Source organism: Kogia breviceps, chromosome 7 (assembly GCF_026419965.1).
Source record: "Kogia breviceps isolate mKogBre1 chromosome 7, mKogBre1 haplotype 1, whole genome shotgun sequence".
Lineage (NCBI taxonomy): Eukaryota > Metazoa > Chordata > Mammalia > Artiodactyla > Physeteridae > Kogia > Kogia breviceps.
This window is the reverse complement of record NC_081316.1, coordinates 62367587-62394406: the sequence shown is the minus strand read 5'-3', so window position 1 is coordinate 62394406 and position 26820 is coordinate 62367587. Positions and strand designations below refer to the sequence as shown.

Here is a 26820-nt window from a genome sequence, read left to right as displayed (position 1 = left end):
GCATATGAAAACAAGAGATGATATTTGAAACATCCTAGAGAAGGCCACCATGACTGCCCCCTGCCCACCAGGACTGTGGAGACTTCAGTGGAGGAAGGTGAACGTCACAAGGTCCTGAAGGCTTCAATCCAAATGCTGAGATCAGCATTCTCTGTTGGCCAGCCCAAAGGGGGCTTATGTCTGTCCAGTGACTCTACTTCTCCCTTTGAATCCCTGCCACTGATCCAGGCCTGCAGAATGAGGTCGAGGCAGACCTGACACTTGAACTGCAGCACTTCTTCCTGGTCTAAATGCAGAGGGCACAGAGCTACCTTTATTGAACAGCCTGTCATACACTAGAATCAACGTCCTAGATGCTTTCCTTCTAATCAAACCCGGAAGGCAGGCATGACTATCCCCACTTCACAGATAAGAAAAATGAGGCTCAGAGAATTTATATGATCTACTAGGAAGTGCTGGGTAAGGATTCCAACCCACATCTACCTGGTTTGAAAGCTCAATCCTTTCTATTACAGCATAGTGTATCTTTTCATGGACTGCTCTGTCAGTTCTACCTTGCCCAGCCCCAGAGCTAATACAAATACCTCATCCTTGAATTACATTCTCATACATTATGAAGCACTTTTAGATATATTATCTATGTCCTCCAATGTCTCTGGGAGGTACGTTTTATACTTCCCATTTCACAGATGAGAAATAAGGCACAGAGACATAGAATGATTTGTTTATAATTACATGCTAGTAGGTGGCAGAGCTGGCACCTGAATCCATCCTGTCCTGATTCCTGCATCCTGTCCTGATTCCTGCACTCTTTCTGTTCATCAAGGCTCCTCAAGAGCCAGTCCCTAGGGTGCCAGACCACTGGGATGAATTTGGGTGTGTGTGTGTGTGTGTGTGTGTGTGTGTGTGTGTGTGTGTGTGTGTGTGTGTGTGTGTGTGTGTGTGTGTGTGTGTGTGTTTGGGTTGGTTTAGGCCCCAGAGGCTGTCGCTTCCTTGCAGGAAAAGTTTAGGATCCATCTGATCCCTACATGAATGCAAACAGTCCCTGAACACTGTCCAGAGATGGAACGAGGAAACAGTGGACTTACCTTTCCGGTCAGGTTTGAGGTTGCGGTTGACAGGGGGTGGCTGGATCTCACTCCCTCGGCTGGAGCCTCGGTGCATAGGAAGCGCTGAGGTGGGGTAGCCAAGCGGGTCAAAGTGATGGGGCCCTGGGCTCATGGGGATGTAGACACTCTGGGAATTATCACCCGCCCGCTCCACAGCCAGCAGGGTGGAGGAGCCTGGGTTCATGGGCACGTAGTTGTCTTCGGAGTTGGTGCTATCCGATCGGCCCACGACTGTTTTCCCTGGCTGGGAGTGAAGAGAAATACTGCTGTGACTAGCGACAGGAAACAAGAAGGGGTGAGAATTTGTACACAAGGCAAGAAAAGACTGAGTTGGGTGTGCTGTGAAGCTATAAGGCAGACTCTGGGAAGAACAAATAAGAAAGCAGAGGAGGAGACAGGAAGAAATGAGGTCTGTGGGTCTCTTCTAGCTTCCATGATCCCTTGGAGCTTACTTATAACTTGTGATAAATCTTTAGTATAAAATATCCACGAGGCCTTCTGAATGCCTGACCAAGCAGAGCTTTGGTTCAGAACCCTCCCTCTTCCTCAAGTCCAGACTCATCACTGGCAGGGCATCACCTGCCACTGAGAGGGCGAGGAGCCTAAGAGAAGCCTTGGCCCTGGAAGGTGAGGTCTGGGTCAGGTGTGCTTCCCCAGCCCAGCTTTCAGTGTGAACGCCAGGCTGCAGTCAGAGCTGCCGCAGGGCTGTACGATGCAGCCACCGTGGCCACAGCCTTCCTTTAACTCCTGCCTTGTCTTTCCAGACATACAACTAAGCTGCTTTTGCTTCAGTTACCTGATTTCACAGTCTTTCCAGTGGGCCTGAAGCCAGGCCCTAGTCAGCTTAGCTGGGCCTGACACCTTGGAGAACTGTCATCAGCCCCTTCCTCAGGGTAGCCTGGGATCCTGCACTCAAACCGTAATTCTGCCTCTGAGCCTGACCCTGAGCACCACCCCTGCCTGGAGTCTCCTCCCCCAGGTGAGACCTCACCGTAAGGATGCTGCCTTAGCGCCACCATCCCAGCGCCTGGGTCCTCTGCATTCTGGACCCGTCCTGCTTACCCACAGTGATGAGCCTTATAGGCTAGTGCACCTAAGTACACACATTTCTTCCAGATCGGGATACCTGCACCTTACTTTCCAACAACTCAACCCAGGGTTCTGAACTGAGACAAGAAGCCAGGCAGGCTCTTAAGAGGGAGATGCCATCACGCTTTTGGGCTGTGTTTTTAGTTCCATGCGTGTGACCTTTAATCCACCCGAGCTGACTTAAGGACCCCTGGCTAAATCCCACTCACCAGAAAAGCGCTGACTGCATCACTCATGGACTCGGTGGACCGGCCTGCATTGTCTCCACCACGTTGGGGGTAGTCGTAGGACTCGCAGGAAGAAGCTACGACAGAGGAAGGAAGATCCGTGTGCACTCGCTAGAGTCCATCCCTGCGTTGACACTTCCCCACACCCTCACCAGTGTGGCTCAGAGTCTTACTGATACTCTGAAGGTACTGCTCTCAACCCCTCATGATAAGGTATTGCCTCTATCATATCACTCCTCAGCTCACAGATTCCTCCCAGGCTTCTGGATGTAGCTCCAGTGTTAGCAGATGCAACATGAAAGGAATTAATATTATTCTACTTTTTCGTCAAACAGAGGAGGTTATAACGCAGAGTTGGAATACTCTCAGTGGGAAATCAGCAACAACAGAATTTAATACTTCAGACAGACGTTCAGACTTTAACCAGAGATTCAAATGTGGCTTAGAAAATATTTTGTAGATCTGATTTTAATAGTCTGTTGGTCCACATAGGTTTGGCTCCAGTTTGGACTAGGCTTCTAAATTTATTTTTGAAATCTTTTGGTTTGATTTATAAATGAATAAAAGACTGTGATTTGGACCTCTAAACCCATAATATGTTGTACTGTGGTTAACCAAGAATGTTCTACCTCCTTAGGAGAAGAGTAACTTCTCTCAGGCAGGATCTGCTAAACTCTCGCCATTGTGGCGTCCACTAATAGCCTCCAGTGCTGGAGGACAAACTAGGAAAGGTCTGGGTAGAAGACGCCTAAGCCTGTGAGTATCACAGGTCCCCTGGGTGGGACTTAAGTCTCCTTGGCGTGGATGACCAAGAACCAGCACGCTACTGAGAACCCCCGTGCTACCTCCCTTCCCCCCGGCCTCAGCAAGGGCTCACACTGACCTCGGTGGAGCCGGCTGTTGTCCATGGCTGGGAGGGTATTGCGCCTGGGGATGGTTGCGGCGGCCGCGGCCGATCTGCTGCCGTCACCGACTGGAGGCCTCTGCTGAGGGCTGCCCCATCGAGGTGTTTCTGCCTGACTTGGCTTGGGGGGCCGGGGTGGGGGGGCTACAGCCGAGTCCCCAGGAGTGGCGACTGCCATGGTGTTGTGGTTCTTGTCCAGTGTGAATGTCCTAGGGATCTGGTAGGCTGAGAGTGGGGTGGCCGGAACATCCATATTATCCACCAGGAGGTCCCCAAATTCACGGCACAGGGTGCTGCTGGGCATCTTGAAGGTGTACACATCCTCGTTATCCGTCTCAGAGCCTGTGAGGCTGCCCTTGGTGTGGCCATGGGAGGCCAGGCTCCGGGGGAGGTCATAGGTACTGTCTCTGAATTCTGTATTGTGCCTGCTTGGCTTGGGGAGGCTGTAGAAGCCATGGACTTGACCACTAACCCCGTTGACACAGTGTCCGTTGCCCTGGGCAAGTTTCTGCACGGCCGTGTCGCTCCTCATGAGAAACGAGGCCCTGGTGCCCTGAGAGAAGCTGGCGCTCCTGAGAGACAGAAAGAAGGGGGTGCGGGGGTTAACAGGAGGCCAGGGCTGCCCACCAGCGAGGCAAGCGGGCCTCTTCAAACCATGTGCAGCTAGGTGGTGTGGAACACACAGGCTGAGGAGGCTGGCAGGCCTGAGGGTTATCTGGGCAAGGCACGTTTTCTCTGAGCTTTAGTAAATGTGTCTGCAAAAATGGTGATTAAAATCATGCTTTGAAGGTTGCTTAGAAATTGGACTCTAGTGTATCTAGTAAGTATATGTTCAGTGTTAGCCTTTATCCCTTCCCCTACTCCCAAATGGCTGTGATTAGCAGAGGTTGGTCTTACCTCCCCAAATATTTATCAACAAGCTAGTTATACCACACACTTGTTTATTGTTTTAAGTGCCACAAAATATACGCATTTGTATACAAAGGTTGTGAGATAGTGCAAAGAACCCTTAAGTTGGTATCAAAAAATAGCAAGTCATTTTATCTGAGTCTCAGTTTTCCCACTGTAAAACAAGTCAGCTAATGTACTATTCTAAGTTATACAGAACTACTCAAATGTAAGCCATAGATTTATTTTCCATCATATATTATGGTTCATTGAGAGGCATTTAGAGGGGAAAATATCTCTTTCCAGAAGACTAAAATTCTACAGGAAAAATGCTTTCCTGTTTGGGAACTATATTCAAGACAGAAAAGGTTTTGATTATTACTTTTTAAAAATTCATGTTTTGGGGAAATAAGATAAAAAAAGTAAAACGATCTGGGGCGGGGTGGGGGGAGAAGGGATTTGTGCAGGTTCCATTTCCGCCACTGATACACTCTGTGGGCTTCACCAAGTCTCCTTCCCCAAGTCAGGACCTGGTGTGTCTCAATAGCTCTTAAGGGTCCATCTGGTTCTGAAACTCCCCACCCTTTGGCTGTATTAGCATGGTTTCCAAACTGGATTCTGTGTTCTGCGTAGGTGCCTTAGGAAATTAGAAGGTGATGTTCTGAGCAAGTAGAAATTCAGGTCTGCTTTTCTCTCTCTTACAGTATGATTCTTCATAGGATTCCATTTGGGGGAAATAAAGGAATTGCTATTCTAGAACAATCATTTAGTGGTGATGCTCAGCTTTTTGGAGGCTATATGCCTCTTTAAGAATCTGATAAAAAGCTCTTGGCACTTCTCACCAGAATAAGGCAAGTCTCACATACATACAAAATTTGCATGCTATCTCTAAGGGGGGTGGGGCAGCTCTTAACCCACCGAGGCCAATCCATGGAACTTCTGTCTTATACAAGCTCTCTCAGCTCATGGGGAGCTTGTTATTTGTGGATGTGGCCACCAGATGGTGATAGAAAATAAGGCCCATCAGCTTAGAAAGAGGAAGGGAAACAGGTGTCTAAGCAGCCAAGCTCTCTCTTGTGTAAACTTGCATCCTTGATGGCTAGGACTTCCATTTCAGTCCCCAAACCTTCCGCGGCCCTCCTCTCTGGTCCTCAGTATTCTCTCTCTCTTCCTATTTCATTCCACACGCATAACCAAGGCGACAGGCAGGGCCTAGATCGTTGAACATCTAGCCTTTAGATAACGAAGTGCCTGGAGCAGAGGACCAGGGAGCCAATGGTAGACATAAGGTGTTCACATTGTTCACATCTGTCCGTTTGTCTTTGGTGCCTTTCATTTTGTCTTTTGGAATTTCCAATGCTGGTGGATGCCCTATCTGGATTTGTTCATTTAAAAAACATTTACTGGGCTTCCCTGGTGGTGCAGTGGTTGAGAGCCCGCCTGCCGATGCAGGGGACGCGGGTTCGTGCCCCGGTCTGGGAAGATCCCACGTGCCGCGGAGGCTGGGCCTGTGAGCCATGGCCGCTGGGCCTGCGTGTCCGGAGCCTGTGCTCCACAAAGGGAGAGGCCACAGCAGTGAGAGGCTCGCGTACCGCAAAACAAACAAACAAACAAACAAACAAAACCCCCCAAAACCCATTTACTGATGTCCTACTTTCCACCTGGGCCAGGCACAATGGATACCGAGAAGCCTCCTGCCCTGGGGGAGGGGGCACAGTGGTAGAGGAGTTGACATGCATGCAAATCTTTCTTTAAAAAAATAAATGTGTTTATTTATTTTTGGCTGCATCGGGTCTTCGTTGCTGCGCGCGGGCTTTTCTCTAGTTGGGGCAAGTGGGGGCTACTCTTTGTTGCGGTGCGTGGGCTTCTCATTGCAGTGGCTTCTCTTGTTGTGGAGCATGGGCTCTAGGCACACAGTCTGCAGTAGTTGTGGCTTGCAGGCTCTAGAGCACAGGCTCAGTAGTTGTGGTGCACGGGTTTAGTAGCTCTGCAGCATGTGGGATCTTCCCTGACCAGGGATCGAACCCATGTCCCCTGCATTGGCAGGCGGATCCTTAACCATTGCGCCACCAAGGAAGTTCCTTTGCGTGCAAATCTTATAATCAAGCCAGTGAGTAAGCGGCTGTTGACAGATTTATACCAACCCTCCCTGGTGGTGGTGGTACAGAATGTCAGGGGAGGCTTCTCCAAAGATGTCACCTCTGACTGACTCTGGCAACTGGCCTGGCATAAGGCAAGAGAAGGGAAAAGGTGTTCCAGTTAGAGGGACACAGAAGTAGAACACAATCTGGCAAGTTCAAGGAACTGCAAGCTGCTCAGGCTGGAGCAAGTGCTTTAGGAGGTGGGGCTGAGAGATGACCGTAGAGGCTCCAGGCCTGGGCTGATGAGAATGGGAGTCCTTGAAAGATTTTAAGGTGGTGTAGGGGTGGGGAGAGCATTGCAGGTATACTGCAGTCACCTTAAACATATGCAGGAGTGAACTCATCATCTTCCTCCTGACTCTCCAGTTTGGGAAAGGCACCAGCCACTCAAGCCAAAACCTGAAGTTACCTTATGATTTCTCACTCAATAATCACATCAGGTCCTATTGAATCCACCCCAATTCAGGTCGTCCTGATTTTCTTCTGCAATAACAAAAGGGGTAATAACTCGTCTCCCTACCATCAGCCTAGGACCTCTCTGATCTCTTTATCCCGCTCACATTTACTTTCTTAACTTCCCAACTTAACCATTTTCAAAACTGCCTCAATGCCTTTAGGACCGAGTCATATTCCAACACCAACTCACCTCTCCAATCTCTCCTCCCCAGTTCCCCTTCCCACTCTAGGGTCTACTCAGTCAACTGCCCGGGTGTTCCCATATGCCCCAGGCAGTCAGGCCTCTGTGCCTTGTTGTGTTGTTTGCTGTGTCTGGAAGGCCTCTTACTGCAGTCTGGCAAGCTCATACTCAGCTCAAATGGCACATCTTCTGAAGCTGTTTCTTACATCCTCTACCTCCCAGCACAAGCAATCACTTGCTCAACTCTGTTCCTGGAGCAGGCAGCAGTTGTTATCTGTGTTACGCACCACTGTTACTTATCTCCTCCATCAGACTGTGATTTTCTTGAGGAAAGAAGAAACTGTGTTTTATTCATTTCTCTCATCTGCACTGGGATCAGTGCTTGTCACATAGTAAATAGTGAATGTTTGTTGAATAAACAAGCAAATGAATGTATAAATAAACAAACAAATAAAGAAAAGTGTTGGTGCTGCCGTGCCCTTTCCTGGGCTTGGCCTGAACCCTCTGGAGCAGCAGATTGAAACCCCTCCTCTTCAGAACACATGAGCTCATGTCCCAAACTCCCGCTGTCGTGGCATCTCCCATCCAGTCACAGAACTACTGGCTCATCCCTAAACACACTCCCTGAGCTCCAGCCCTGGGCTTGCATAACTTACCTTTCTCTGGAGCGTTTCCCTGATGCATCAAAATCTTACAGAAAGTGCCAAAAAAGCCTTTTCGCTCCACAATGGTGTTTCAGGTCCTCTAAGTCTCCTTGTCACTTTACTCAGCACTCCTCCTTTGCTCCCACAGCACTCTGCTTTCATCACAACACTCATCCTGTGTGAAATTTATTTGGGTCTGTGTCTTTCCACTTCTACCTGACCCTGTGCTTCTAGGAGGCAGGGCACCATATCCTGTCCCCTGGCATAGTTCCTGTCATGTGGTGGATGATACCCATGCACGCTGAGGGGGACTGACCATTACTTCAAGAATCAGGTGAAAGGAGTTGAACAAGGGAAACAAACTTGCCCAAAAGTATACACTTGGATGGTAGCAGAACTGGTTCCAGCACCCAGGTCCCTGGACTCCCTGCCCAAAACCCACATGGCTACAGTGCGCTCCCTTTGGACAAGAATCAAGAGGGAGAATTCTGAGCACTTAGAAGTCCTGCGGTCTTTACTGCTTTCATGTAGACCTTCACTGAGGCCTGTGCCACCATGATGCTGAGTTGCTTTCTGGGACAGATACCTGGAAGGAGTGGATTTGGAGAAAGGTTTCTCTTCCAGGGCTCTGGGCTAACAGAGGCCTCATAAAATGAGCACAGTACTCTACCAGGCACATCACATGTGATGTAGCTTTTAATCTTCCTGGCAGTTCTGAGAGACAGGCATTACCCTCACACATCCGGTGAGAAAAACAATAAATGGCAGACATGGTGCCAGAAGATACTTGAACACAAGTGTATAGGGGAGCTCCCTGGGGGCAGAGAGAAGTTTGGTAGAAAATGCTTCCCTTCCCCAAGCCCGGCAGCTTTTCCTTTCCATTCCTGCCTCCCAGCTGCTCCCAGAGCCCCAGGTGGATGGGGCTATCACATCACCTCTTGTACATGCTTTGGCTTTAATATCAACCCAAACCTCTCTCTTGGCTGTTAGAAATTCTTTCCTAGTTTTTCCCAGCCACTTTATTTTGCACTTGTTCTTCTGTACATTTTCTCATGTTATGTAACATACTACACCACAATCTCACTCCTTCCACTCTACAAGATGCCAAGTACCTTATAACAATAAAGGGCCAATTTAATTTTTTTTCTGCTATTTTTAAAAATTGGAGTATAACTGAATGCTTGTAAGTAAATTAGCCACGATGTAGAGTTCTGTACCTGTCACTGGCAATCCGAAGAGGTCATTTGGACCATCCTTCTCTATCTGACTCATTCCAAACGTTTCCTTCCTGTGAGGGAAGAAAACTCAGAAAATTCTGTCCCACAGTCTCTAAGAGGTGAGGTGATCTTTGTATCTCAAACTCTTCTGGCTGCAATATTGAGCCTGCCTTCTCTCTGTGGTTACAGAGAAAAGCTGTATACGTGAAGGTAAAAGCTGTATATTTTGCCTTTGGTCAATCAAAGCCACTGGGAGAATGAGCCTTAGAAATGATTAATCACAGATAAGTTCTCCATTGACATTTCTGGTTTTACTTTTTACCCCCTATCTTTCTGTAGAATAGTGCTGCAGGGTCAGTGATGCTTTCATTCTGGAATTTCGTTACTTGAAATTTCACTTCCCTCAACCCTCACCAGAATTATGGCTTTCTAGGGCATGTGACCCACCACATACCACAACACATCACATGTTACAGGTTTAACAGCCTCCCTGAAATAAGAAGACAGAGACTGGCTAGAATCTAGCTAGAGGGCAAAAATAAATCTAGTGAAACTAATTTGTTTTCAAAAACAAAAACGATTCTGCTTGTCTTGACGGTGTCATTCAAAACTCCTTCCATTGGCAATAGTAACTATTCTGAATTATTACTTATTTTAGCTCAGTGGAAGAGCTGGAGTTTGAGGACTGAAGTCATTTTAACCAGAATACATACTATCTGGTACTTGAAGAAATATTAGTGGCTAGTAGTATAGTAAGAGTAATAATGAAAAAGTCATGGTTTTATCTCTAAGATGTTTCATTTGCTGTAACTGTATATCAGGATCCCTCATAAATGTAGAAGGGGATAGATAGAAGGCTGGTATTATTGGCCTCAGTAAATACTATTTCACTACAATAATCAGGCATATTTATGTCTATGCTAGGCAGAGATGAATGAGCTGGTTCTCTCTCAAAGTCCCTACTCAAAAGTAACACTGTCAGATTATTTTGGAGATCAAATGAGGTAATTAACATAAAAGTGTTTTGTAAACTGTAAAGCATTATTCCTTTTTCCAGAGTACCTAGTGTGTAATGTGAATGTCAGAAGCAGTGCACGGATAAAGCCCATCCACATACTTTGCCAGCACTTGGCATTGCTAGTCTTTTTTGTTTTCGCCATTCCAGGAGAGATGAAGCAAAACCTCACTGAGGTTTTAATTTGCATTTCCCTGATGTTTCAGCATCTTTTCATGAGCTTATGGGTCATTTTTTTTTTTTTTTTTGGCGATACACGGGCCTCTCACTGCTGCGGCCTCTCCCATTGCGAAGCACAGGCTCCGGATGCGCAGGCCCAGCGGCCATGGCTCACGGGCCCAGCCGCTACGCGGCACGTGGGATCTTCCTGGACCGGGGCACAAACCCGTGTCCCCTGCATCATCAGGCGGACTCTCAACCACTGCACCACCAGGGAAGCCCTGGTCATTCTTATATCTCTTTTTTTTTGTGAAATGTCTGCTCAAATCTTTTGCCCATTAAAAAAAAATTTGGTTGCTTGTCTTCTTACGGACTTGTAATAGCTCTTTATATATTCTACAAATAAATCCTTTGTCAGATATGTGTTTTGAATATTTTCTCACATTTGGTGACTTGCCATTTTGTTTTCTTAATGGGATCTTTTGAAGAGCAAGTTTTAACTTTGATAAAAACTATTTTATCATTTTTTTCTTTTATGATTCCTGCTTTTTAAATCCAATATAAAAATCTTTGTTTACCCCAAGATCACAGAGATGTTTTCTTCCATAAGTTTCACAGTGTTAGACTTTACATTTAGGTCTCTGATACTTTTGAGTTAACTTTTGAGTAGTGTGATATGAAGTAAAGGTTTTAAAAAAAATTCCTATATGTTTTGTTCATGGTTCCCTTTGCTGTGCAAAAGGTTTTGAGTTTAATTAGGTCCCATTTGTTTTTTATTTCCATTACTCTGGGAGATGGATCGAAAAAGATATTGCATGCACCCCAATGTTCATTGCAGCACTGTTTACAATAGCCAAGACACTGAAGTAACCTAAATGTCCATTGACAGATGAATGGATAAAGAAGATGTGGTGCATATACACAATGGAATATTACTCAGCCATTAAAAAGAATGAAATAATGCCATTTGCAGTAACATGGATGGACCTAGAGATTGTCATACTGAGCGAAGTAACTCAGACAGAGAAAGAAAAGTATCATATGATATCACTTATATGTGTAATCTAAAAAAAATGATACAAATGAACTTATTTATGAAACAGAAACAGACTCACAGGCTTAGAGAATGAATTTATGGTCACCGGTGGGGAAGGGTTGGGGGAAGGACAGACTGGAGTTTGGGACTGACATGTACACACTCTATATTTAAAATAACCAACCAGGACCTACTGTATAACACAGGGAAACTCTGATCAATATTCTGTAATAACCTAAAATGGGAAAATAACTTGAAAAAGAATAAATACATGTATAACGGAATCACTTCGCTGTACACCTGAAACTAACACAACATTGTTAATAAATTATACTCCAATATAAAATTAAAATAAAAAAATTCTTATATGGATATCCACTTGTTGAAAAGACTTTCATTTCCCTATTGGCACCTTTGTCAAAATCATACATATATTTTTTCATCCTACCCCTAGATTCACTAATCTGTTCTAGTGATTTGTATGATTACCCTTTCATCAATACAACACTGTCTTATCTAACTGTAGTTTGACAGAAAGTCTTGAAATCAGGTAGTATAAGCCCTCTAACTTTTTTTTGTAGATCTCTTTGGCTATTCACATTTTTTAAACATCTTTATTGGAGTATAATTGCTTTACAATGGTGTGTTAGTTTCTGCTTTATAACAAAGTGAATCAGCTATACATAAACATACATCCCCATATCTCCTCCCTCTTGTGTCTCCCTCCCACCCTCCCTATTCCACCCCTCTAGGTGGTCACAAAGCACCGAGCTGATTTCCCTGTGCTATGTGGCTGCTTCTCACTAGCTATCTATTTTACATTTGGTAGTGTATATATGTCCATGCCACTCTCTCTGGCTATTCACATTTTAGCATATTTTGCATTTTCATGTAAATTTTAGAATTGACTTATCAATTTCTATGAAAAAGCTAGTTGGGATTTCTATTTGGATTGCATTGAATCTACAGATTAATTTGGGAAGAATTGCCATTTTAATAATATTGGGTCTTCCAATTCATAACTGTAGTATTTTATCACTTTTCATATTTAGGTCTTTAATTTCCCTCAGCAATGTTAGATAGTGATTTCAGTGAAGAGATCTTGCATGTCTTTTGTTAAATTTATTACTAACTAGTCCATTTTGGGGGCATCATTATATAGAGAATTTTTTAAAGTTCATTTTCCCAATTTTTTTGAGGCTACTATGTAAAAATTAATTTTTGTATAATAATATTTTATCCTGTGACCTTGCTAAATTCACTTATTAATTCTAGTATTTTCTATATTCTTCAGGATTTTTTATATAAACAATCATGTTACCTGCAAATAGAGACAGTGTTACATCTTCCTTTCTGATATTTGTGCGTTTTATATTTTTCTTGTTCCCTTATTGAACTGGCTAGGATTTCTAGTATAATAGTGAATAGAAGTGGTGAGAGCAAGTATTCTCTCCTTGTCTCCAATATTAGGGGAATATGTTTACTATTTCTCCATTAGGTATGATATTAGCTGTAGGTTATCCTTTGAAGTCTGTTATTAGTTTGAGAAAGTTATACTCTATTCACAGTTTGCTAAGAAATATTTTTTATGAAGAGGTATTAAGTTTTGTCAAATACTTTCTTAGCATCTATTGAGGTGATGATTATATGATTTTTCTCCTTTATTTATCTTAATGTGATGAATTATATCGGTTGGTTTTTGGATGTCAAACCGACCTTGTATTCCTGGGATGAACATTACTTTGTCATGGTGTCTTATCCCTAATGATGTATACAAACATATATATTCCCTAATATATATTATCCCTAAAATACACACACACATTTTAAATATATATATATATTGTTGTTGTTGTTGGATTTGTTTTCTAATACTTTTTTGTTAAAAAAAAAAGAATTTCTGCATCTATCATCACAGGGAATAATGCTTTGTAATTCTCTTTCTCATAATCTTTGTCTGGTTTTGGTAGTAGAGTTATGTTGGTTATATAAAAATGAGTTGCAGGGCTTTCCTGGTGGCGCAGTGGTTGGGAGTCCGCCTGCCGATGCAGGGGATACTGGTTCGTGCCCCGGTCCAGGAGGATCCCACATGCCGCAGAGCGGCTGGGCCCGTGAGCCATGGCCACTGGGCCTGCGCATCTGGAGCCTGTGCTTCGCAATGGGAGAGGCCACAGCAGTGAGAGGCCCGTGTATCGCCAAAAAAAAAAAAAAAAAAAAGAGTTGCAAAAGGATTCCTTCCTCTTATGTGTCCTAAAAAGAATGTGGGTAATATTTGTACTATTTTGTTTGAGTATTTGACAGAATTAACCAGTAAACCACGTAGCTCTCTAGGTATTTACCCAAGAGAAATGAAACAAATGTCCATACAAGATTTGTTAGTGACTGTTTATGTACAAATGCATCTTAATTTGTAATAGCTGAAACTGGAAATGACCTAACTGCCCATCAACATGTGACTGGATAAGTAAGTTGTGATATAAAGATACACTGAATTACTCCTCAGCAATAAACAAGAAAAACTAATGATGCATGCAACAACATGAATGAATACCAAAAGCATTATGCTGATTGAAAGAAGTCAGAAAAAATAGTGATACTCTATGATTCCATTCAAGTAAAATTCCAAAAAATGAAAACTAATGTAGTGACAGAAAGACTGTCAGTGGTTTCTGAGGAATATGCTAGAAGGACACATTACAAAGGGGCATGAGAACATTTATATATATGGCATTGACTGTACTTCTATTCCCCTTCAAAAATTATTTAAAAAAAAAGGGGGGGGGAATCCTAGAATTGAAAAATGAATTTAAAAAACTATCCAAACTGAGCCAGAAAGGAAAAAGGATAGGAAAAAAAAAAAAAAAGAATAGTATCGGTGACATGTAGGTAAGTTTCAAGTGGTCTAGCATATGAGTAACTGAAGTTTCATATGAGCCTCAAAGGAAAGGAGAGACAAAATGGGGCAGAAGAAATACAGGTAGAAATTTTGCTGGACTGGATCAAAAATATCAACACACAGAATCAGACAGGCAAGTGAACCCCAAACATAGTAAATATAAAGAAAAACACACATTAGGAATATCACAGTCAAACTGCTGGAAAAAGATAAAGAAAAAAACTTAAATCAGTCAGAGGCCCAAATAGCCAAAACAGTCTTGAAAAAGAAGAACCAAGTCAAAGGTCTCATGCTTCCTTATTTCAAAACTTATTACAAACCTACAGTAACTAAAGCAGTGTGGTACTGGCATAAAGATGGACATATAGACAAAGGGAACAGAATACAGAGTCCAGAAATAAACCCTCAATGATTTTCAATAAAGATGCTAAGACCATGGGAAAGATCTTTTCTACAGCAAAGTACAGTCTTTGCAACGAACAGTTTTGGGAAAATTAGATATACACATGCAGAAAAATGAAGTTGGATCTTTACCTTATACTGTATGCAAAACTTAATGCAAAATGGATCAAAGACCTAAATGTAAGAGCTAAAACAATAAAACTCTTAGAAGACAACAGGGGAAAATCTTCTTGAAATTGGATTTGGCCATGATTTCTTATGTATGAAATTAAAAAAAACAGGTGACAAAAGTAAAAAGAGATAAATTGGATTACATCAAAATTAAAACCATTTCCGTGCATCAAACGACACAATCAACAGAGTGAAAAGGCAGTCTTTAGAATGGGGGAAATATTTGCAAATCATGTATCTCATAAGGGGTTAATGTCCACAATATATAAAGAACTTTTGCAACTCAACAATAACAAAAGAATCTGATAATAAATGGGCAAAGGACCTGAGTAGATATTTCTCCAAAAATGATATACCAATTGGTAACAAATACGTGAAAAGATGCTGACTATCACTGATCATTAGGGAAATGCAAATGAAAACTACAATGAGATGCTACCTCACACCCATTAGGATGGCTACTATCAAGAGACCAGAAAATAACAAGTGTTGGCAAGAAGGTGGAGAAACTAGAACCCTTGTGCACTGTTGTAAAATGGTGTAACCACTATGGAAAACAGTATGGCAATTCCTCAAAAAGGGACAATAGAATTACCATATGACCCAGCAATTCTACTTCTGGTTATATACCTCAAATAACTGAAAGCAGAGTCCTGAAGAGTATTTATAAACCCATGTTCACAGCAGCATTATTCACAATAGCCAAAAGGTGGAAGTAACCCAAGGGTCTAACAATGGATGAGCAGATAAACAAAATGTGGAATATACATGTAATGAAATATTTATTCAGCCTTAAAAGGGAAGAAAATCCTGACACATGCCACAATGCAGATGAACCTAGAGGATTGCATAAAAAGACAACTACTATATGATTCCACTTAAATGAGTTACCTACAGAAGTCAAATTCATACAGATAAGTAGAATGGACATTGTCAGGGGCTAGGGGGAAGGTGAAATGGGGAGTTGTTTAAGAGTGGAGAGTTTAAATTTTGAGAGATGAAAAGAGTTCTAGAGATTGGTTGCATAACAATGTGAAAGCACTTAATACTACTGAACTGTACACTTAAAAATGGTTAAGATGGTACATTTTATGTGTATTTTACCACAATTTTTAAAAAAAACGAGAAAAAAAATCATTCAGAGGGAGAAAGATACATTACATACAGGAGAATAAGAATAAAAAGAACAGCTGACCTGTCATCGGAAACAATGAAGGTCAGAAGACTATAGAATGGCATCTTTTAGAATGCCAAAATAAAGCCATCATTCCAGAATTTTATACCCAGCAAAAATATCTCTAAAATATAAAGGTGAAATAAAGGTATTTCCACATAAATGAAAGCTGGGAAAATCTGTTACCAGGGACTCACATGGCAAGAAATGGTAAAGGAAGCTCTTCAGGTTGAAGAGAAATAAAAACAGATAAAAACTTAGGAGGGAAAAAATAGTCTTCTATAATTATGCAGATATTTACTATTTCTGCTGCTCTTCCTTCATTCCTGATCTTAATTCCCTTCTGGTACTTCTCTGCTTTAGCCTTATTATTTCTTTAAATCAGATCTCTTGGAAATTCTCTTATTTACCTTTCATCTGAGAGTGTCTTCAATTTTGTTTTCATTCCTGAAGGAATACTTTCGCAGAATATAGACTTCTGGGTTGATAAGAGTTTCTTTTTCTTTCCATTAATTTCAAGTGTGTTTTCCTTTATCATATGGAATACTGTTATAAAATGGGCTTTTAAAACTGTGTGTAGTAGTTTCAACATTAGTTATATTGGGGTTGGCATCTGTGCTCTCCCTTGAGAATTAGTTTGCTGGCTCTCTGTAGGCTGAGAAATTTTGGATTATATTCTGAATGTTATGATACTATGTAGCGTCGACTCTGGGTTCTTTTCTCATCCTTTGCAGAATGTTGTTTTTGTTTTTGCAGGCAATCAATATGGTCAGGTTCAACCTGTAACTTCCGTTTCTCCTCTGTGTGTGATACTGAAAATCTCAGTTTAGTTCACAAAGCTCTTGTTATGCTGATTTGAGTCTGTCCCACACATGGGTAACTCAAGGTGAGCCTGAGACTTGTGTGGGTTTATACCCAGAATTAGGAAATCCCTTCACTAGCTCTCTCCACACTGGGATACTCCACTCCTTTCCAGTCCCCAAAGGGCACCTTTTCTGGTTCCTCTAACCAGAAAGATGAGGTTTCTATTAGAGTTTCAGCAGTCTGTCCCACTGTGCTGCTTTGTGATGGAGCCCACTCTCAGGACAAATCCACCAGAGACAGTAAATTTACCTGTGTACTCACATCTCCAAGTTTTGCTCCCCTCCATAATCTGCTTCCTTTCTTTTACTTTACAGAGTCTTTGGGTAATTATATTTTGTCCAGAGTTTTTATCTGTAATTAGTGGGAGGGATAGAAGCCTGTGGTGGCTTCTGCCACCATAGCAGAACTGGAACTCCTAAGTTCTTTTTTTTTTTTTTTTTTGTTCCTTGTTTTAAGAGTCATATCAGTCCTGCTTTTTGATTGCTCTTCAGTGCCTTTGAACAGGATTTTAAAATGTTTTGTCCAGAGTTTATAATTGTTACAGTATGTTTAGTACCATGCATGCTACTCCAATATTACCAGGAACTACATAATCCTTCTAGACTGAAGAAAACTTCCTTCCCGCCCTCCTTTCCTGCTTGGAATTCTACAAACACTGTTTGAACTTACTATTTTTTAAAATCTCCCTGAGATCCTGCTCATCACCCTCTCACTCCCACACCCACACAAGTAAAAACAAAGACACAGAGAAAAGCACAACTTGATCAAGGCCCCACAATTAAGCTGTTTCCCCAGCTGTAGATAAATTCTGTCTCATTATGTTACCTCCATAACACATATTTGTTCAAATATTTATTATGCACCTACTATGTGCCCTAAGTCCTGTCCCAAAGGACAGTAACATATTAATATAAAAATCTATAATATGAGGTAGAAAGTTCCAAATGCTGTGAGAAAGATCATCAAAAACTGCTATGGGAATTCAGAGAAAAATGAATTCCAGCTAAGAAGATTTAAAAGAGGTTTTACAGAGGAGGTGAGGGTACACAGAGTGGGCCCCAGCTGCTAATTCAAGAAGAGACATTTATATATGTGTTCACTGTTGCTTTAGCAGTATCATGGGACTGGAGGTGGTGGCAGTTGTTAATACTATATAAAGCCTTCCACTTAAAGTATGATCTGCAGTCTGCACTGACATCATCTGCAGTTTTGCAGAAAGGCAGGATCTCAGGACCCACCCCAGGCCCAGTGAATCAGAATCAGCATTTCAGCAAGATCCTCAGGTATTTCATATGCACATTAATGGTTGAGAGGCACTAATATAAACTGCTCTGTCTTTCACTAGAATTATGACTGTAAGACCTCGCATTCTCTACTACCAGGCAATCCTACATGTAATAGAAGGGGAGGCAGCACAGGAGAGCATCTGGCAATATGTCCTGAGCACCTCTTACCTCCTGGCTACCTTAGGTATATTTTGCCATTTTATGCTCGTTAAGTAAGCCTTTGAATTAATTATTCCCACTCTGCAGATAAGGAAATTGAAGGTCAAAAAGGCTCAATATGTGGTCCAAGGTCACAAAGAGGTGGCCAAACCTGAATTTGAACCCATAACTGACTGACTGCAAAATACTTTTCACTGTGTAAAATACTTTTCATTCTACTATGCTGTCTCTGGTCTGTGCTTCAGGAGAATCAGGTACTAACTAGTTCAGTGATCTTGGTTAATTCATTCTACCTTTTTAGAACTCAGCCCTTCATGTGTATGTTAATGGAAGTCGACTGAACTAGTGAAAGTTCACGAATGAACCAATGCTGCTTCAGGAAAATGGGTTTTTCAGGCAGACTTAAAATTGAGTGTTAGGAGGTTCTGTTGCATGAAAATGACTCAGAAAACCATAACCAGAACAGCACAGTGTAGAGAAAAGAATACAGGATCAGAAAGGAGAAACCTGGGTTCTAGTCCTATCTCTGTTGTTTATTAGTTGTGAGTCTCAGTTTCTTCATCCATGAAATGGAGATAAATGATCTACCCTGGCAATCTCTCAGTGTGTTTAACTGGTTTAAGTGAGATTATGCATGAAAATACTCTGTGACATGATTTATTAATACAGCCAGTTCTCTAATTGCCTTAATTTTCATAACACAAATTAGATATTTCTAAATTAATTCATTAAGGAACATGATTTACAATCTGCTGGCCATGGTAGAATTGGGAACCAGCTCTGGCAAAGCCCACCACCTCTGCACTTTTGTTTACCCTAACAATGGGAATAAAAGGTAATAAAAATATGTACAGGCTCTGTACCTGTTAGAGTTGATGGTGTGAGAAAAACAAAAACTTATTCCAGAGCAGGGAGTCCTTGCTCTAGAACTTTCTGTGATGATGAAGATGTTTTATATCTGTATTACCCAGTATGGTATCCACTAGACATGTGTGGCTACTGAGTACTTGAGATATGGCTAGTATAACTGAGGAACTTAATTTTAAATTTTATTTAATTTTAACTGATTCAAAGTTAAATAGCCACATGTGGAGACTGGCTGCCATATGGAACTGTAGCTCTAGAGCAAAAGTGAGATAAGGATTTGTTCAACAATGTTAAGGTTTTATAGTTACACTCTTAGGGCCAACAAGTGCACTGACTTTGTTTTTTTCATTTCTGAAACTCTAGTTCCTATGCCTTTTTTTCAAATTAAACCAAAAATTTTTATAGCATGATTTTTGATAATGGGAGGCTTCTTTGGAATCCAATTATCATTGTATAGCAACGTAGATGATACCAATAAAATGTGAAGGTTGCCTAAGCAAGAACAATGATGTTTTGTTTTATAATTATACATTTGCCCACCTGGAAAGATAAAATAGTTTACTCTTACGTATTTAAAATTAAAAAGCAGGGTTTCCCTGGTGGCGCAGTGGTTGAGAGTCTGCCTGCCGATGTGGGGGACACGGGTTCGTGCCCCGGTCCGGGAAGATCCCACATGCCGCGGAGTGGCTGGGCCCGTGAGCCATGGCCGCTCAGCCTGCGCGTCCAGAACCTGTGCTCCGCAAAGGGAGAGGCCACAACAGTGAAAGACCCGCGTGCCGCAAAAATAAATAAATTAAAAAAATAAAATAAAATAAAATAAAATAAAATTAAAAAGCAAAGTCTGAAAAGTACTAGGCCCTGCGAGTGGTTGCTCAACCAACTTCTGCTTGCCTACCTTGCATTTTCTGCTCTCCGGCTTATGCACTGGTGCAAGTAGAGGTACTCCTGAGGTGCACTGGTGGACAAGGCGGGCTGCAAGTGGTTCGACACCGGGGGTTCAAAGGTGAACAAGGTTGGCTGGCTGGAGTGCGACGGGGCTGAGGATTTTCGTTCTCGGAGAAGGTGCTGATTGGAGCTACTGAGCTCAGCTGGAGAAGAGCGGGGGCCGTGACTGGCTGAGGAAATGTTCCTCAGGGAGTCTGTGGAAAGGAGAAAGAGCTCTTTGAGTGGTAAAGGAAGGGACATTGTCCTTATCCCAAACTGGGTTGTCAGACGAAGGGAAAATACTAAGAGCAGAGGCAATGGCCCAGCCGCAGCAGTCTCTTCCTCATGCCCCTGCCCCGGCTCTGCCCTCCCAGAGAGCAGGGCTGTGGCTTCCAGGCTCTGGACCTCCGTACTGCTCCTGGAGGCGGCTCCCTATTACAGCCGGGGCAGTATCTGCCCCACTTCCAGGAGGTGTGCCTACTCGAGGTCGAGAAGTGCGACTCTGGCTCTCGAGCAAGGCCAGCCTCTGGGGCGGTGAGTGCCACTGCCTTCCCTCTCTTTGGTGGCTCCTGCTCTCATCACCTCCCTCAAAGCCAAGCTGGCTTTGTTAAATGAAGCTTTGCTTCCTGAAGACTTATTTACTGAGTCCCTGGACTGTGTGTTACTGTACTAATGACAAAAGCACATGTAATTGGAACGGTCCCTTAAGACTGGTCCCAGCTCCTCCCGCCTGCCCTTCCAAGTCCTCTGAGGACGATGTTCCCCACATCTTGTACTCACCACTCTCCATCTGTTGGTCTTTTTTCTCTTAACTCTTATCTTAAAACTCTCGTCTGTTGTGTTAGAAAGGAAGTGAGGTATTAAAGACAGATAATAGTTTAGAGTAATACCCCCAGCCAAGGGCATTATTCATTTGGCTGGCTCTCTAAGCTTGGTCCAAATTCCTTAGCACAACATACAAGGCCTTTCACAGTCTGACCTATTTCCTGCTTCTCTCCTCCCATACCCCAGGCATATGAAAGCTTCATCGGGCTGTGAATGCACCAGCCCCCTTTATGATCCTTTGTTTTGGCCTATGCTTCTCCTTCTGCCTGGATTTCACTTCTCCTCTGGCACTCACACACAGACTTTAAGAACCTACACGGATATCACATTCTCTCTGAAACCTTCGTGGACTTGGCCATTCTTCTGGGTGCTAACAGCACGTGGCACATGCTTCATTATACCCACTGTCACCCTGCTTCCTTGCCTGGCCCATGGGTTTCTGAGAACAGTGGCTGATGATGTTACCTCTACAGTGCCAGCATTTACCTAATAAAGCCCAGGTACATACAAAGTTCTGAGTCTGTCTTTGTAGAATAAGCAAAAACATTCATTCACCATACAATAATTCCAACAGTGAAACTTTTTGTTCAAAAGAAAGATGTAAAGATGTAATTTCTGGCAATGTGATAGCGAGTGGGAGGTAATGTTTTAGTGGTGATGATGGTGGCTTTCTATGGTTATTCAAAGCACTTCGGAGGGGACATAGTTCTGCTTCCACCCCCTGTTATCTGACCTATTTTGGTACCCTCCTCATGGCCCTGGGCAGGATCACTAGCTCATGGATGCTCTACGGCATTAATGACTCTCCAGTCTTTTCTGCTGCTGGGCCAGACAACTTCTGCCAGCGTACAGCAGGAAAAGCCACAGGCCTCTGGGGAAAAACTGTTCCATTGACAGCTGTATTGACCTCCAAAATGAATTCCCATTACAGGTCTCGTAGTGAACTGGATGTTTGTTAACAGAATCAATGGCTTCATTACTCCATTAGACCTGCAAGATGAACTCTCTAGTGGCAGAGGAGAGGGTTTATGCTGGGGGACAGAGAAGGCCCAGCGCCGGGGATCAGCCCAAGCTGCTGCCTGAGGAGACACAGGGAAGGCGTAAGGGAAACCTCTGGTGCATTCTACACTATCTGTGGTCTTTTGGACTCCTCTTCCTCTGCCCAGCCCTTCAATGGGGGCTTTCTTCAGAGTTCTGCCCCAGACCCTCCTATGACCCTCACTGTCACTCTGGAGACTCTCCAGGGGTATCCTGTCCACTCTCACAGCTTCAGCTATGTGATAACAACTCACAAATCTGAATCTCTAGCTCAGTTCTCTCTCCTGGGCTCCCTGTCTTATATACCCCCCCACCCCCCATCTACTGAGCGTCTCCATTCAGCTGTCCCACAAGCAGGTCAAGCCCAACAATCTAAACGGAACTCCTCCTCCTGCGTTCTCTGTCTCAGTGAAGTACATCAACATCACTATCCAATCGGTTCCCCAAGCCAGAAACCTAGGCATTATCTATGACTCTTCCCTGTTTCTCAGCAACCACGTCATGTCATTATGTCACTGCCTTGCTTAAAATTCGTCACTGGGTCCCTGTTATCCTCAAGATGACTTACAAAGCTCTCTCTTTTAAAAACCACTTTCCTGTTTATTTCTTCAATCTTGTTTCCCACCTGTACTTCCTTGTGTTTCAAACAGAATTTCAGGAAAACACCAACCTCTTTCTCATCACTCCATACATTAGGCTACTAACTCAGTAAGGGCAGAGATACTGTCTCTCTTGTAACAGTTTTATCCCTAGAATGAAGCCCAGTCTGTGACACAACTCCATAATCATGTGTTGATTAAACACATGAAGTACATATAGCATAATAAGTCATACTCCCTCAGTAACATCCACTGACTCATTACCTTCAGAATAAAGAAGTCCAGGTTCCCCAATCTGACAAGAATAGCCATTTTGTCACAACCTACTTATCCTGCCTTGTCACCCAATTCATCCTTCATGTCCCCTATGTTGAATGCTTGTGGGTCTGTATAAAGGAAGAGCGACCTATCCTCAGCTCTAGGGCCCTCTGCCTGCAGCTCAGGCTATGGATTCAAATCTGTGACCCAGTCTGTTTACTCACAGAGCTAGAGAAACTTCACCTGAGTCTCAGTTTCCTTATTTACAAATTGACATAGGGTGGTTTTATGAGGATGAAGTGCATAGAGGGTCAAGAAGGCACTGCAGGTTGTAGGTACTCAAAATGTGTTCTAGTCACTTCTGTATCTCTGTGCCTAGAACAGCCCCAGCACATAGTGGGTATTCATTACATTGAAGTCATTGTTGAATGAATAAAAGAATTTCCCCTGGCATAAAAATCCACATATGCTTGTTTCTTGTGGTCAAAGTCAGAGAGGTTTTTGAGGTCTGTCAATTAAGATGAACTAAGGATTAGCATGAGTTGGGCCCATAGACACTTGGAATTCCACTCTTCTGACATAAAGCCATGTCTATGAAGCCAGTTGGCTCCATAATGGCCTGCAGCCCCAGAAAAGTTCTTTCAAAGAGGTTTGGGCACTAAATCTTGCCAAAAGCCTACCTCAGCTTGCAACTTTAAAAGACTTCTACCTGAATTCATGTGGTGATTCCTTGGTACCTTTACTGGATTGAACAGTGTCACTCCAAAATTCATGGAACCTCAGAATGTGACCTTATTTGAAAACAGCGTCTTTTCAGATGTAATTCATTAAAATGAGGTCATACTGCATTAGCGTGGAACTTACTTCAATGACTGGTGTCCTTATAAGAAAACAGAGACAAAGACATACAGGAAGGGGATGAAAGAGGTAGAGGTTGGATAAACAAAAGGTGATATATCCATACAATGGAATATTATTCACCCATATAAGTGAATGAAATACTAATACATGCTACAATATGGATGAATCTCCAAAACATTACGCTAAGAGAAAAAAACTAGTGATTAAAGACTATAGATTACATGACTTTATTTATGTGAAATGTCTAGAATAGGAAAATCCAAAGACAGCAAGTAGACTAGTGGTTGCCTGGGGTGGGGAGCAGTAATGGAAAGTGGCTGCTAATGAATATGGTATTTCTTTTTGGGTTGATGAAAATTTTCTAAAATTAGACTGGTGGTGGTTGCACAACCCGGGGAAATACTAAACCCACTGAACTATATACTTTAAAGGGTGAATTTCATGGTATGGGAAATACATCTCAGTAAATTTATAAACACACACACAGTTTGACAGTTCCTCAAAAAGCTAAACACAGGGTCACCATATGACCGAGCAATTCCACTTCTAGGTATATACCCAAGAGAAATGAAAACATACATCTACACAAGAACTTGTAAACAAATTTTCACAGCAGCATTACTTATAATTGCCAAAAGTAGAAACAATCCAAATGCATATAAGCTGATCGATAAAGAAAATGTGGCAATAACGTATAATGGAATATTCAGCAGTAAAAAGAATAAAGCACAAATACATGTTACAACATGTACAAACCTTGAAAGTACTGTGCTAAGTGAAAAGAAGCTAGACTCCATTTATATGAAATGTCTAGAAGTGGTAAATATATAGAGACAGAAAGTAGATTAGTGGTTGCTTACGGCTGGGGTGCGGATGGGAAGTGACTACTAATGGGTATAAGGTTTCTTTTCGGGGTCATAAAAGTGCTCCCAAATTAGACTGTGATGGCAGTTGCACAGCCCCGTGAATATACTAAAAACATTGACTTGTGCACTTTAATTGAGTGATATATGGTGTGTGAATTAAAACACACACACACACGCACGCATAAGCCCATTGCAAAGTATGAAGGGTAAAGTATATGCAAGAGATTAACAGTCATCCAGTTACATTCATCTGACTTTTAGTTTTTCTTTATTTCCTCTCCGAATAGAAAACTGAACACTCAGTAAATACTGAGCCCTTACTAAACTCCCTTGAGTAAGAGACATTCTTCCCTTCCTACCTTCAGTTCCCTATAACTCCTCCAACCCTGCTGTTCAGGGTTTCACCCCATAGTCACAGCAAGGCAGTGGGAAGTTCAGCTAAACAAAAGGCAAGCACTCATGGTTTGGGGTGAAAAGACTCAAGCAGGTTGAAATTCCACCTCACAGTGTGTGGACCTCATGCACAGGACAGGAGTCAGGAGCCCAGGGATCCATTTCCAGCTCTGCTGTTAACTAGCTGTGAGATCATGGACAAGTCTCTCTCTGAGCTTCAGTTGCTTACCTGTCAAGATGGGAGGATAATCCCTGGCCTGCTTGTCTATCTTACTGGGCTGTTGTAAAGGGCGAATGAGATAAGGATGTGAAAACAAATACATGCACTCATATAAATATTGATAGAATTTGTTGTTATTGCCTGGGTACCTTTGGAGGAAAGGAAAGAATGGTAAAGATAAAGGAAACATTAGCCAATACGTGGCTGGGCTGTGTTTGGTATTGTGGCTGTAAGGCTGTTGTAATGATGTGTCTTGGGTCATTAGGAAGGTCAGTTATACAGCAAGAAGAAAATGGACATTTCCAGACTTCTGGCCTGAGCTTCGATCTCCAAGTCTAGACGAAAGATAATGCCAGAAAATGCCTGAGTCAATTTGTTTTCTTTTCAGCAGGGTTTTATTTTTTCCTCTTCTTCCTGGCTTCTTTTTAGGGCCCTACAAAATCACTCCCCTTCCTTTCCACAATCACTCCTGGGAAGCCTGCCCAGCATAAAAACACTCCTCCCACCTTGCAAAACTCTAGAACAGGAAAGCTCTGAAGGATTTCAGTAGAGGAGCCCAGCCCAGCCCAGCCCAGCCCAGCCCAGCCCAGTCCAGCCATCCACTAGCTAGTGATAACAGGAGCAGGAAAGGGGTGGTTGGCGGGAGCTTCTGGAAAAGATGACTGGCCAAATAATGACTGGTTCCCTTATCTCAATGCCCTTTTAATCTTTATCCTTTCCCCCCCAACACCCACCCCAAGTCTCAGTGGGTCTCAGAACCCGTAAAATGGCAGACCAAAGTTCATGCTGGCGCCCAGGCTGGATTCAAAGCCTGGCTCTACTAACTCCTGGCTCTGGTCTTGGACAGGTTACATAAAACTCTTTGATCCTCACTTGTTCAATAGGGAGAATACATACTTTGCAGGGCTGTTGCAAGGAATGGAGGTCATTTATACAAAGCATTTAGCACAGCACCCCACCATTGTTACTGCTGCTATTCCTAAAATACACATGGAACTGGCTGAGACCCTGAAATTGGCCAAGAGGTATGGAATTTCTTTCCAAGTCACAACTATACCTTGTATAGATGTTATACGTGGACTAATAAGAACAAAAGGGACAATACTGACTACAATAATCACAGCTGCCATTTACTGAGCACCTACTATGTGTCTCTGGTCTACCCAGTAAGGTAGATATTATTACCTCCATTGTTTTTTTTTGTTTTGTTTTTTGGGGGGATGGAGAAACTGAAGCTCAGAGAAGTTAATAGTGAGCTCTGGGGTCACACATTTAGAAAGTGGCAGGGCCTAGATCTGAAAGAGATCTCATTGTCTTCAAAGCCAATTATTTTCACCCACGTAGAGAAAAGAGTTCCTACACAATCCCTAATCCCTATGAGGTGAATGGTATTAGCTTTATGGGAGGCAGAGTCAAATAACAGAATGAGGGTCTAGGTCCAGGTCTGCTGCCAACTGGCTGCGTGACCTTCGGTACATCATTTCACCTTTCTGGGTCCTGTTTTCTTTATTTATAAAAGGAAGAACTTGGATTAGACCAGGGATACACATCAAAGTCATCTTTGGGAAATTTACGAGAGCTGCTCCATGTAAGACCTAATGAGTTATATTTACACATTTAGATTCAGATCCACTGGCTTGGTTTTTAACAATCTCTGGTTCTTAATTCTGGGGCAGAGGTAGAAGGGTTGGGGTCAACTGAAAAATCAAGGGCAAAGCAAGCTCTGAAAGCCAAATGAAAGAACAAATTCTTCCCCAAATCTTTCTTGGTATCATCAAAATTCTAAGTTGGAAACCATCCATGTTCTTCCTGGCCCTCCTTATCAATTGTTCACAGTCGACTCCGAAGGAACAGCGAGCAACAGAAAAGAGCCTGATGTGGGTCAGAAACGTGGGAGTCCAGGTTCTAAAACTACTTTGCCACAGGGCCTTGGGCGAAACTTTTAATCTCA

The 26820-nt window shown here is 42.8% G+C and overlaps 1 protein-coding gene across 1 annotated transcript in view; it reads right to left on the bottom strand.

Moving 5' to 3' along the window:
* GAB2 (GRB2 associated binding protein 2) overlaps positions 1 to 26820 on the bottom strand; it is a 185537-nt gene that overhangs the window by 7348 nt on the left and 151369 nt on the right. Inside the window, exons 3-6 of the mRNA XM_059069510.2 lie at positions 19781 to 20024; positions 3309 to 3901; positions 2408 to 2502; positions 1089 to 1353 (exon numbers count right to left, since the gene is read on the bottom strand). Of these exons, the coding sequence (XP_058925493.1) occupies positions 1089 to 1353; positions 2408 to 2502; positions 3309 to 3901; positions 19781 to 20024 (1197 nt within the window). The remainder of the gene's footprint in view (positions 1 to 1088; positions 1354 to 2407; positions 2503 to 3308; positions 3902 to 19780; positions 20025 to 26820) is intronic.